The following is a 13,479-nucleotide window of genomic DNA, read 5'->3' as shown; positions in this document are numbered from 1 at the left end:
TTGCAGCCCAATGTGAATATTTTTAGTAAGCTCGGGCCTTTTCAATAAACCCCCGAGTGTTACTGTGATGATGGCTGGACAATATTTTCAAATGTATATTTGTAATTTTCGGCAATGTGTTCACTGAGTACTTTTTGTACCCAGCCCTGCATATATTTCTAAATGTGCAAGTTGAGCAGCGAAGTGGTGGAGGAAGTGCTATTGAGACAAGACATTTGATTCAGTCAGATTTTGACTCTCGGAGGTTCATGTCTTCATACATGGAACCGCGTTCATTCGCTTCCGTTGTGCATCTTAAAAGACTCAGGTCTATTTTGTTCAAAACTCTGATATTTTGAAATTTTTACAAACAATTACTCGAGTCTTCATGATCGAGTATCTTTCCTCTATGTATCAGCACTTAATTAGTCATATCTCGCAACTTATTTTCCCTTATTTCTTTCCCCGCTTCTTATACCCCCGCCCCTAGTCACGGTTCCCCGACTATGCTATCCTTAGCAAGTGCGGTCGTGACAAGCACACGGTCCCCATGTGTACACTAGTTCGAGTAAGGTTTGTGGCCCTACTGGGACCCTAATTCGATTTAACATGATTGACATAGCCATCAGATAGGTAATCCTAAAATAAAACATGGCATGACAAACATCTTTAGAAACAAATTCACATTTTCATATTAAAAGCACGTTTTGAAAAGAAAGCCCACCTCATAGCTTAATTCCTTGATTGAAAATCCCTCGACTTGGTCTCACTTGACGTGCGACGACACCCCTTTAGAAAATAAAGTACTTAAATTAGGCTTAAGAGCTAAATAGCAAACATGTATGCATTCCTAAGCGTGAGATCATTTCTATTTCTCTCTTCCTTATCCATAGAAAAGTTCTTGAGTATTAATTAAATCACGCGATTTAATTTATTTGGGGATTCGCAAAATTATCCGAGCATTAGTTAAATTCCGGAAATTTAAATTTAATGTCACGAGATTAATAGCGGCTATCCATTATTTAATCGGTAAAACATTAGGAGAGCCTAAAAACTAAATTAGAATTTTTTTGTGATACTAGTATTTTAATTGGCAGTCCACTCCATAATTTATTTTATCATTAGTTTAACATTAATTAAATTTTCTTGGGCTAAATACCTAATTGGATTAAACTGGCAAGGCCCAATCTAAATTAAATGTTGGTCCAAGTCTTAAAATGGCCAACATATTCATAGCCCAAAGAAAAATAAATCAAGTTGCCCAATTAAAAATTTAAATCGGCCCAACTACTATACCATGGCCCAAATTAAAAAGAGAGAGAGAGCCCCTTCCACCTACACAGTCGGCCTCTCTCCCTCATTTGTTATCCTACTGCTGCAGGGCTCCCTTCCTCTGTCCCTTGCAGCATCTTTACTGAGTTTTTGATGTGGTTTTGCAGGTGTCTAAGGTGTGCAGGGTTGTTAACTCAAAATCTGCAGAGCGGCTGCAGCTGTCCCTTCATTTTTTTTTTGGCTTGGAGCAGCAACCGGACATGGGAGGAAGAGGTGCAGAGGTTGCAGCCATCTCACCCCTTTTGGCAAGTCTTTGGTCTTCGAACTAAAGGTAGAGTTGTCCCTTTTCCTCACTTCTCCCTTGCTTGCCAGATTTTGTTTGTTTGCACCCTAGAATTAAATACATTTTGTCTGCATTTTAAGGTTCTTATATTCAAAGGAGGAAGTGAAGTTTGGCTGGCGGTGGCCGCTGGTAGCTCTCGGCGAACAGACCGCACTCACGGCTAGGAATAGAGTTCGTGAAGAATAGATCAGGTTTCTCCTTTCACACTTCATCAATTAATCAATGATCCATCAAATGAATCATTCATGCTACTTTTCATCACATAATCACTGATCTTCAAAGTAATTCATGCTGGTTTTCATCACTTAATCATTGATGATCAAATTAATTCATTCATTCAAGCTATTTTTTTCAGTTTACTAGCAACTGACCAGAACTAAATTAACTGTTCTAAATCACCTAAACTTGCTCCTTAAACAAACAAACACATATAAAATAATTAATTGTTCTAAATTACCATGCTCAGTGTAAGAAACATAGTGGTAAGCAATTTAAAACGAAATTACTTCAATTTCCGCGGCGCGCTATGAGCACATCCCATGTGAGTCTTTTCGGGTTAGCCTATGAGTCTTGTTAAAGAGTTCCCAAAATGTAGGGTGCCTCCCGTTATTCTCTCTAGTCCGCAAATATTATTGAAAATGAGTTAGCATTATAAAAAGATGTAATCAAGTCAAACCAGAAAATTCAGTTTTAACCATCTTTTCTACTGCCTCAGCAAATGAAACACAGCCATTGCTATGTGTGCCAAGGGCAGTCTCCCGGCCTTGCTTGCAATTTTCAGATGATCGCTTGGAAGACTCAATATGAGCAGGTGTCTTCCACACATTGGAGTAGTCATTCCACAAAGCATCGGTAAAGTATGCTGGTTTCTTCTTCTTCTGTTTCAAATTATAGATATAATCCCCATATCTCTCTTTATATTTACCACATAAGGCAATCCTGTAGAGGTTTTGATCATAGCTCTCTGTGTTTGCGTGTTTCTGCAAAATAAATAGCAAATGCAAGTTGAGGATTGTTTAAATATAGTAAACAAAGGCTGGAATCTTTATATTTATCAGTATATTTAAAATAGAGGCCATAAACTTGATAGAGAAAAGTGAAAAGTATATTTATGCCTATGAGTTAATGGTTTTGATCACGGCATATATTGGCAGCGGCTCTTGATTCTTGAAGGAAACAATCTGCATCAATATCAATAAATGGTTAGTAACTTCAAAAAGATTATAAAAAGGTAGTATTATTTATGTTCACTTACTCTCCATTCCTGAGGTGTATATACTTCCGGCCATATTCGTCTAGAGGACGAGGTGAAAATATATATTACATGACTTGAAGTTATTTAATTATATGTTGTAGTGAAACAAAGACGTCTAGATGTCCCCTATAATTGTATATCGACTTCATACTGATCAAAAAAGGTAACAATACATCTTTGAACTGATAAGTTTTGCAATTCAAATTTCCACAACAGACTCTATGCTACATGCATCAATACTTAGACAAAATTCTAACAGGATAAGCATATCGATTACGACTTTCTGTAATTGTTTCTTTGATCTTGTGGAGGGTCGTTGTTGCTTTAATCATGTTGATTCTTTCATGAGGTGAAATGGCTAAACATTTTATTGCCAGCTCAAAAACTGATGACACGCATTGCTCCTTGTCAGAGTAACGTTGATCTTGCCTTGAGAACAAAGTAGGCACCACAATTTCAATTACCGCATTTTGTTGTAATGCTTCACTTGCCCACTCTTTTAGGCTCGTTTTCTTGCTAAACATATTATCTGTTGGCTTCTTCCCTGTGAAAATCTCCAGAAGCATTATCCCGAAACTATACACATCCCCATTTGTTGATACTTTCCCCTCCATTTCCAATTCTACATACATTCATATATCACTTTGGTGAGGACTGATCCGTTGCTAACTTTCTTAAGTTGCTTACTCTACTACCTCATCAATGCAGTGTATTAAAAATGTCAATACGATGATATTAAAATGTCAACATTAACTTAGTTGATATTTTAATGCACTATGTTGACATTGATATTTAAAATGTCAACACAAATTTGAGTTGTCATTTTAGTGTGATCGTGTAGACATTTTTAATACACCGTGCTGATAAAATTAGCAAGTTAGCAATTTAAGAAAAGTTAGCATTATAACACAAACCCTAATTTTGTAGTGAAGCATGATGGAGTTGAAATTGCAAAGTTTAACATAGGAAAATCACCTGGAGCTGTGTAACCAATGGTTGTTGGTGCTTGTGTATAGACGATACCTTCCACTCCATCGAAAAGCTTGGAAATGCCAAAATCAGAGAGATGAGCAACCATGTCTTGATCGAGCAACACATTGCTTGGCTTTACGTTACAGTGAACGATTGTAGAGATACAACCATGGTGAAGATATTCCAATGCTGAAGCAACATCTATTGCAATTTGAAGTCTCTGTATAAGATCAAGAGCATACATGTTTGAATGTAGCCACTCATCCAAGCTCCCATTTGGCATGTAAGTCACAATCAACGCTCTAAACTCTCTATAACTGCACCATCCAACAAGTCTGACTAAGTTTCTGTGTCGAATACTTCCCAATATTTCAATTTCAGCATCAAAGCTCTCAGTTGCACCTTGCTGTTGGAAGTTGAACACTTTGACCGCAACTTTTAACCCATCAGCAAGTGTTGCTCTGAACACATAGCCGTAATTTCCTCTTCCGAGTAGGTTGGCCTCACTAAACGAACGCGTTCCTCGTTCTAGTTCAATGTATGAAATTCTCCTCCTGTTTCTCATCCTTATCCATTCGATCGTTAATGGTGAGACATCATCGGAGAGTACTGGCACTCTTTTCTTTTTTTGTCTCCATATCAACACGAGCATGACAATCACCGTAACGACTACCAACATAAATGAAAGAACCATGTACTTTATTATTAACTGAACATTCTTTTTCCCTCTTGAACCACCATCATCTTTTGGGCAAGGATGAACTAGAAATCTCGATGGACCACATAGGGCTAAATTATTGGAAAAAGATTGAGCAGTGAGGTTTTGAAAAAAACCTCCATCTGGAATTCTCCCCTCTAATTCGTTGTTAGAGACGTTAAACTTCTGAAGAAAAGGGAGGTCTACTAAGGAGTCGGGTATCGATCCAGACAGATTATTGTAAGATAAATCCAATATTGTCAAGCCTTTGACATAACCCAACGAGTTAGGAATAAATCCTTCAAACCGATTATTTGATAAATCAACAAATTCTAATGATTGACAACCACCAATTGTGATTGGAATATCGCCGGAAAACTTATTAAATGACAAATCCAAAAAGGTGATTAACTTTAAATTGCCTAGCTGATATGTCAATTGACCGCTCAAGAAATTGGAGGACAAATTCAAAGAAATGAGATCTCTAAGATTCCACAACTGGTGAGGAATGATTGAATTCAATAGGTTGGAGGCAAAGTTGATCATTTTCAAAGATTTGACTTCACCCAAACATTCAGGTATTGATCCGGAAATATTATTGTAAGACAAGTCCAATGTTATCAAACCCCTAACCTTTCCCAAGGATTGAGGAATGGGTCCGCTAAACAAATTATATGATAGGTTAAGAAAGTCTAATGTTTGGCAACCATCAATCGAGCCGGGAATATCACCTGAAAGTTGGTTAGCCGACAAATCCAACCATCTGATCAACTTTAAATTTCCAAGCCGAGACGACAATGGACCATTCAGATTATTGGAGGATAATCTCAATGTCACAAGGTCTGTGAGAGACCACAAGTTAGCAGGGATGGTTGAATTCAATAGGTTGGAGGCAAAGTTGATCATTTTCAAAGATTTGACTTCACCCAAACATTCAGGTATTGATCCGGAAATATTATTGTAAGACAAGTCCAATGTTATCAAACCCCTAACCTTTCCCAAGGATTGAGGAATGGGTCCGCTAAACAAATTATATGATAGGTTAAGAAAGTCTAATGTTTGGCAACCATCAATCGAGCCGGGAATATCACCTGAAAGTTGGTTAGCCGACAAATCCAACGATCTGATCAACTTTAAATTTCCAAGCTGAGACGACAATGGACCATTCAGATTATTGGAGGATAATCTCAATGACACAAGGTCTGTGAGAAACCACAAGTTAGCAGGGATGGTTGAATTCAATAGGTTGGAGCCAAAGTTGATCATTTTCAAAGATTTGACTTCACCCAAACATTCAGGTATTGGACCTACTAACATGTTACTAGAAAGACTCAACTCCCCCAAATTATTCATCTTGCAAACATCGTGAGGAATAGACCCTACCAATTGATTGCGACCAAGATATAATCTTTGGAGTTGCTTCAATTCCCCAATTGTTGGTGGAATGGTTCCTCTCAGTTGATTTCCATCCATGTATATGTTGAGCAAACTAGTTAAATTTCCTACTTGAGGCGGAATGACACCCATGATATTGTTGTTAGATGCTTTAATAGTCTGAAGAGATGAAGAAAAATTCCAAAGTGAAGCGGGTAGTAAGCCATTCAGTGGATTGCTTGCAACATCCAAGTACTTCAAATCTCGACAATTACTTAATGAAGAGATAAATGTCAACTCTTGAGTTGGAAATTCCGCTCCAGTCAAGTTGTTTTCTGAGATGAGAAGTCGTTGAAGGAACTTCAAATTACCAAAGTAGGGTATGGAGCCACTGAATGAGTTTCCAGTAATCTCTAAGATGGTAAGTTTTGAAGCATTGATGATAGAATTTGGAATTTGGCCACTGAATTTGTTATAAGTTAGAAGAAGCACTTCAAGATTGCTAGATGAATGGCCTATATCTGAAGGAAGAATGCCTGAAAACTCATTGAATGAGAGTCCCAATCGCTTCAAGGTTGATGAGTTGAATATGGAAGATGGGATGGATCCATATAAAGAATTTCCGGACAAACTGAAGCTCTCAAGCATTGGCATAGTGCCAATCTCTTGTGGTAATTCACCTGCCGCATGTATCAGTATAGATGAGATATAACATTGATTATAGGTTTGTATTAATATGGCAACCCTTCTTAAAATGACAACGTAGCATGCAATAGTGTCATGCTACAATGCAATATTATAAACACTACAATGCAAAATATATTGTAACGCTGCGCTGCAATGCAAAATGTTTATAATGCAAAACCAAACACTCTATACTGCAATATTATGAAAGCTACAATGCAAAATGTATATACTGCAAAATTAAACAATCTATGTTGCAATACGTCCATATTACGGTGTAGCGTTTAATAAAATTGCATGTTACATTGTTGTCACGTTGTCACTGTAAGAGTGGTGTCACCCTAACACACCCCTTGATTATATTCAAATTCTATTATATAAAAAGTACAATGTTATACATATCAAGTCATACAATAACTTAAATTGAACGTGTATTTACCTACATAATGAAGATATTTTGTCAATCCGAAAAAAGGTTATAATTAATTTCAATTTCCTTAGAAGGGATGTATTTGTTAAAGAATTTATGTTATCATAGAAATGTTAAAAGTTCAAAGTTTTAACTTTGTACAATCTATATAGGCAATCTAAGTAAGCATCGATTGCATACAACTAATGAGATGGAATCTTAGACAAAAGAAGAATGGATCATGAATAGTAATACCTGTGAAATGATTGTATCCCAAGTACAATTCTCTAAGCATGCTCGCATTTTGAATTGTAGGAGGAATGTTGCCACTGAGATTGTTGAAGTCTAACCCTAAGTTCTCGAGATGTTTGCATTTCCATATATTTGATGGAATATTCCCTTCAAAGTCTGAAATATTAGTTTATTTCTATAGATACCCTATAAATATAAATATAAATATAGGGATACTTCAAGGAAATATATAAAAATATACATATAGGGGGACGTGATCAGATCAATAAGTGAAATTCTGTAAAAAATAAAGAGTAAAGGTCAAAGTTGGTCCTGAACATATAGTCATTTTACATTTTTGGTCCTAAACATTATCTTTTGAATTTTTTGGTCCTACACATATGGAAATTTGATCATTTTGGTCCTCCGTCAACATTTCCGTTAAAAACTAACGGTCAACGGGTTTAATCCCGTTGACCGTTAGTTTTTAATGGAAATGTTTACGGAGGACCAAAATGATCAAATTTTCATATATGCAGGACAAAAAAATCCAAAAGATAATGTTTAGGACCAAAAACGTAAAATGACTATATGTTCAGGACCAATTTTGGCCTTTACTCAAAAATAAAAGTAAATCTCAGTCATTGGATCTTGCGATGTAATCGTTAGATTAATGTCACGTGTCATCTAATAATGTATATTGTGTAGTCTAATAATGTATCTTGGCTAATAATGTAACGCTTTTAGTGTAATAATTTAGCTCGGATATTATAATCACAATCATCCAATCTAAGGATCCAAGGGCTAAGATTTGTTTTGATTTTCGACAGAATTTTACTTATTGACCATAATGCGCCTCTACATATAGGAGATGAATCATTTCAGAACTATCTCAAAATAATGAGAACATTGATAACTATCAGTTAATAACACAAAATATATCAGTTAGCAGTACAAAACATATCAGTTGAACCGCGGTTGCTGCAGTTAAAACTGCTCTCTGCCGCCCTGATTCCTCTCCCCCCCTCTGCCAATCCGCGTACGGTGGATCGGGGTCGGGCCGCGGCGGCGGCTGTGCGAAGGCCGCACGCCTCTCCGACGCATCCAAACGCGCCTCCAAGCGCCCCAACGAGGCCAACACATGGTCGGGTGGATCAGGTTCGGGCCGGAGCGGAGAGTGCGTTACTGCTACTCTGCGCTCATGCTCAACCAATCGGGTCTCGAGCCGGGCGAGCCTAGCGAGAATATTCTCCCATGTTGCTGCTGTTGAATTCCATTGCAAGCCTTCAGATGCTTGCGATATCTCCGACCATGAAGGAAGATTGACTTCGGCCATGAGTTCGAGGATGAAAGCACCAATTGTTAAGGATAATCTCCTTAACGCGATACCGGAAGATAGATTAGAAGTCCCGGGAGGCGAAATCCCGTCGACAACTAGGGTTTGCAGAAAGACGATAAAGAAAACAAGAAAGACGATAAACGATTATTTCATTGATTCCATAATATGAAAGGTCCTACACATATTTATAATATGTGGGATACGATAATATCTTAACAATAAAGTATCAAATCTAATAATATCATACGCAACAAATAGAGTAAATCAATACTAACTTAACAATAAGATATGGGAAAATTATCTCGTATCAGTTGCATTTCCAACTAATCTACATATCAGTTGCAGGTATTTTCTCTTGAATTAGAGATATGATAAAAAAAAATGGCGTAGAGCCCATAAATAGTGTACAGATACGATGATTAAGAGATGCGGTTGTGGATGGCCTAAATTCTTGATAGAAGATGGTTCATTTTAGAACTCTTGTTAAAGTTAAAATACAAACCTTAAACCATATCAGTTTGCAAATACAATAATTTCAGTAGGCATTATAAAACATATTAGTTTCTCAGAGTTCTCATTTTAACAAAGTTATCAAAACCACTCCCTATGCTTGATATTTGTAAATATATATCACAAAATTGATTTATATAGAAAATGCTCATGAAAGAAAGTACCTGACAAATTATTGTAAACCAAACTCAAGACCCTCAAGGAAGAAATGTTGAAGATTGAAGAAGGAATATCTCCAGTTAGAGAAGCATGGTCGATGTGCAATATCTCTAGCCTTGAAAGATTTCCTATTTCTATTGGAATCCCTCCTAATATTATAAAATGAGTATAATGAGAATGCATAATTTATAACCATATGTAGTCTTAATTTGTAGTGTGTAGATATGCATATTTATACCTTGAAAACCATTAACATATCCCAAGTACAGCTCTCTAAGCACCCTCAATCTCCCGATTTCACGCGGGATGTTGCCATTGAAATTGTTATAGGATAACGATAACGTCTCGAGACGTTTGCATTTCCATATATTTGGTGGAATCTGCCCTCCAATTTGGTTATGAGAAAGTACCAAAGCTTTGATGTTTGGCATATTGTTGCACATATCATTTGGGAGCCAACCTGATAGGCTATTATTTCTAATTCTAACATCTCTGAGTGAAGACATATAGAAAATACCATGTGGAATGGATTCACTCAATTGATTACGGTACAAGTGCAATATTTCTAACATGGAATTGTTAACCAAAGATGAAGGAATTGTACCTACAAAAGTGTTGTTGAACAGATAGAGTTCCTCTAGTTGAGGTAAACTGCCAAACCATGTTGGTATTTCTCCGGTGAATGAATTCATTCCCATGTTCATTACCTTCAAACGGCGCAGCTTAGAGAGCTCAAAGGGTAAGATCCCCGCGAAACTATTGGAACTGGTGTCCAAATATCTCAGAAACGTTAAGTTTCCGAGATGTGGAGCGACAGTTCCAACAAGGCCGTAGCCAGAGAGATTGAGAGCAGTGACACGGCCATGTTTGAGGCCGCACGATACACCAATCCAATCACAAACAGATGTGTTTTGTGGCCAATTGAAGGCATAAGGGTAGGAAGTGATGGAGTTTTTGAAGGAAGTAAGTGCATATTTATCTGTGGTGGAATTCAAAGAGAGGGTGAAGCTGTTTAATAATATGATTGAAAGAGCAAAGGAAAATATAAAATTCTCCATTAGTTAGCTTGTTATGGAGTTCGTTTTTTAAAGTAACATATTTGTAGTCTATAATATAAAGAGTAGTATAAAATAAGTTCTGATTATTTTTCACGATTTAATTTATTTTTTAGTCTTCGTCAATGAAGTATTCATCCAAATTTGAATGTGGAGTATAATAATTCCATTTTATAATTAGTTTTTTAGGTGACAGAGAAATTAGAGTCTCCTCGACTTGTTTTTTGGTTGGAGACTTCGTCAACTGCTATAGTGACAGAATAATATATTTGATTTAATTACTTTTAAAATGATATAGCAATTATTTCGATTCATTATAATGTATTGGTTTGATATATACTTATACTCGACGAAAATATATGTAACAGTGAAATTCCATTTATTCCACTCTTGAATACAGATAAAATCGAATTATATATCTGTTGGCAACTGAACTAAAAATATAACATATATCTGTCCCACATCGGTGTCGAGAGAAAACTGAAACTAGTATATAAGTCTCATGGGCCCCTCCTCCTATCACCAATTGGTTTTAGGATGGAACCCATGGATTTCTATCAATATCATTAACAAAAATAATTAATCGTGAATTTTGATTTTTTTTTTTAATGAGGGATCACTTCGATTCCTTTTAATTTATTAGGTTTCAATTTTCATGAGTCTTCTTCGATGAACAATTCGTCCAAGTATAGACGTGGAATTATTAATTGCATGATACTATGACTTGATTAATGGGGCAAACGACGCCGGTCTTCTTCGTTGATATTAAATGTGGTAATAATTAATTTGATAAATTAATGTATAGTGTGAACTGTGAATAACGATCATAAATAACAAATGACTTAAGTTCAAAATTGATGTTGTTCATTTGCTAAAAAATTTTAAGTCTATATATTAAGTGTATTAGTTTTTAATTTTAAACAATATGTTCTGATTTATATTTAATTTTTTAAAAAACTAATGTTTACCATATTTTAAAATCTAAAATTAGTCTCGTACATTTGTGCAAAAAACTTATTTGATTCTACAAATTTTAACTTTGTAAGCTTTAGGCTTCATATAATGTAGTGTTTTGGTCCATATTTTTATTCACCAAACAAGTCAAAAGATAGTTGACCACTAGGTTTTGACGAAACCGTTAAATAAGACCAAAATATAATATTTGACACTAAATGCTAACAAATTTACAGCATTCACGTTAGGATAAATATAGGAATTGTAGTCTCAGTCTATCTATGCTTCGAGATGATGCAAGACAATGGAATTGTAGAGGCAAGGATTTGTTGTGTATAATATTGAGGTATAGGATGATGCAACAACACCCACTTTCCTTCACAAAATTAAACTATTTCTTAAAATCTGTAGCTGTCAAATATGAGTAAAAATTCCATGGTCAATCTACACCAAGGTGGCATAATGATTTGGTGCACCTCACTAATAAATACTTGATAAATGAAAATAAAAAACCACATGCCACATCAATTAAACACCTATTGACTAAACTAACGGTTAAGTTAAGCCATCCATTAATTGTTTTATGGAAGGTGGGAAAAAATATTAAATATGATGATCACAATTTACGTTCCATATACTACAATTTATATGTAATTGGCCTTATAATATAGTAATATTTTATACATAAAAAAGTAATCATATACATTACTTTTCATGTTAAGAAAACATATTGTACCGTCTTATTACCACCCTCTCTTTGATATTACTACAATTTTGGGATTTTATGGGTATTATTTTTTTCTTGTCTATAACTTATATTTGTTAGCATATTAAGTTATAGTTTTCAATATGTTTTTAAAAGAATATTAAAAAATCAAAAAATAAATAAAAATATCAAAAATAAAATATTCTCATATTATTTGAAATAGAATAGCTTAAAGACGACCAAAAAGTATAATCCTATCAAACTTACTCGGTAGCTAGTACATAACAAATTTCTCACATTCATAAACAAAAAAAAAAACAATTACTAGTTCAAAATTAAGCTATCACAAAAATCTCTTGAAAATTATTTCTTCATATTCCAGCAACCAACAAATTTCTCACTTTCATAAACAAAAAGAAACATTTACTAGTTCAAATTAAAGCTATCACAAAAATCTCTCAAAAATTATTTCTTCACATTCTAACAACAAGTTCAAAATAAGTTTCTTCAATCCAAATTACTTTTCTCAACTTTAGATAAAATCAAGGGGAACAATCACTCGGAAAACATGATTTGAGGTACACTTGAATCACCTTGATAACCCTGCAAAGCCAAAAAATAAAATAAAATAAAATAAAATAAATATATACCTAATTACAAATAAAGAACATAATAAAAATTAAAAAATATATCATCTTATGAGTGAAAAAGAACGAATTAAAATTCAATACACATAAGAATATTTGTATAGGGTCATGATCTATGGTAAACACCCCTTAACCAAATAACTAGAGAACAAATAATAGCCACAAGATCAAAAAAATCAAGGGCTACTATTAATACATGTAATTTTTGAATTTAAAGGAGATATTAGTTCCCTCTTTCACAAATTTACTCCACAATAACAAGCGGGGGTATAATGGTCATTGACATCCAAAATTAGGTACATTGCAAATTCAATCCAAAATCCGTTAGTCTTCTTCACCTCGACGCAGCTGCTAGCGCTCCGCCGCAAGAATATGACCTGCTCCGATCTCTCCTCTCGCGCAGGCTTGGGAGGTTGATCGGTCTTGTCGTTCTCGATTAGAAACGAGACTCTCCCGACGCTGCCGACTTCCATGGTGCTGAGAGACGCTGCTCGCAGAGAATCATTCTAATATTTGCAGATCAGCTAATGCTATCTACTTTAGGCTTCACGATTACAGTAGAAATTATCACACAAATTGTTGAGTGGAGCAAGTCTATGGATCTTGAAGTGCCTGAGATGCTTGGTGCAGAATTCTGTGTCATCGTTGCTGAGAAAGAAGCTGAACGTCGAAGCCTGTCGACAAAGAGGAGATAATATATAGATAGAAGAGCCTATAAGTTGTATTGGTAGAAGCCATTTTGTAAAACTAATTTTGAAACATCACAGTTGTAAAACAGTCCAATTTTGTTTGAAATGACATGAATGCCTATGTTCTACTGATCATTACTCATGAACTTGAAATAAGAGAAAATCATTCTAACAGTGATGTGTTTTGTTAACAACAGTGAAGTA

The 13,479-nt window shown here is 35.3% G+C and overlaps 2 protein-coding genes and 1 long non-coding RNA gene across 9 annotated transcripts; 1 reads left to right on the top strand and 2 right to left on the bottom strand.

The window, feature by feature from the left end:
* The first annotated feature begins 1,305 nt into the window (after positions 1 to 1,305).
* Positions 1,306 to 3,908, top strand: LOC121781239. Of its 2 annotated transcripts, XR_006046160.1 has the most exons (4): positions 1,306 to 1,582; positions 1,675 to 1,785; positions 2,310 to 2,796; positions 3,777 to 3,908. It is a non-coding gene; the product is annotated as an uncharacterized LOC121781239 (long non-coding RNA). The 2 variants fall into 2 exon arrangements; XR_006046159.1 differs by lacking the exon at positions 3,777 to 3,908 and having other exon boundaries at positions 1,309 to 1,582; positions 2,310 to 3,047.
* LOC121781218 (LRR receptor-like serine/threonine-protein kinase FLS2) lies at positions 1,890 to 7,520 on the bottom strand. Of its 5 annotated transcripts, XM_042178938.1 has the most exons (5): positions 7,241 to 7,517; positions 3,825 to 6,572; positions 3,279 to 3,471; positions 2,710 to 2,775; positions 1,890 to 2,574 (listed from the first exon to the last, which is right to left on the bottom strand). In XM_042178938.1, the coding sequence occupies exons 1-4, from the start codon at positions 7,278 to 7,280 to the stop codon at positions 2,730 to 2,732; spliced, it is 3,027 nt and encodes a 1,008-aa protein (XP_042034872.1). In that variant the 5' UTR covers positions 7,281 to 7,517; the 3' UTR covers positions 1,890 to 2,574; positions 2,710 to 2,729. The 5 variants fall into 5 exon arrangements, 4 of the variants coding, with proteins under 4 accessions (XP_042034872.1, XP_042034873.1, XP_042034871.1 ...); XR_006046158.1 differs by having other exon boundaries at positions 1,890 to 2,775; positions 2,850 to 3,471; positions 7,241 to 7,513; XM_042178939.1 differs by lacking the exon at positions 3,279 to 3,471 and having other exon boundaries at positions 7,241 to 7,520.
* A 575-nt stretch (positions 7,521 to 8,095) lies between these two features.
* Positions 8,096 to 10,320, bottom strand: LOC121781226 (LRR receptor-like serine/threonine-protein kinase FLS2). Of its 2 annotated transcripts, XM_042178952.1 has the most exons (4): positions 9,829 to 10,320; positions 9,463 to 9,716; positions 9,230 to 9,373; positions 8,096 to 8,650 (listed from the first exon to the last, which is right to left on the bottom strand). In XM_042178952.1, the coding sequence occupies exons 1-4, from the start codon at positions 9,885 to 9,887 to the stop codon at positions 8,136 to 8,138; spliced, it is 972 nt and encodes a 323-aa protein (XP_042034886.1). In that variant the 5' UTR covers positions 9,888 to 10,320; the 3' UTR covers positions 8,096 to 8,135. The 2 variants fall into 2 exon arrangements, with proteins under 2 accessions (XP_042034886.1, XP_042034884.1); XM_042178950.1 differs by having other exon boundaries at positions 9,463 to 10,320.
* Between the last annotated feature and the right edge of the window lie 3,159 nt (positions 10,321 to 13,479).

The sequence above is a fragment of the Salvia splendens genome, chromosome 20 (assembly GCF_004379255.2).
Source record: "Salvia splendens isolate huo1 chromosome 20, SspV2, whole genome shotgun sequence".
Lineage (NCBI taxonomy): Eukaryota > Viridiplantae > Streptophyta > Magnoliopsida > Lamiales > Lamiaceae > Salvia > Salvia splendens.
The sequence above is the reverse complement of the archived record's forward strand: the minus strand, read 5'-3'. Positions and strand labels throughout refer to the sequence as shown.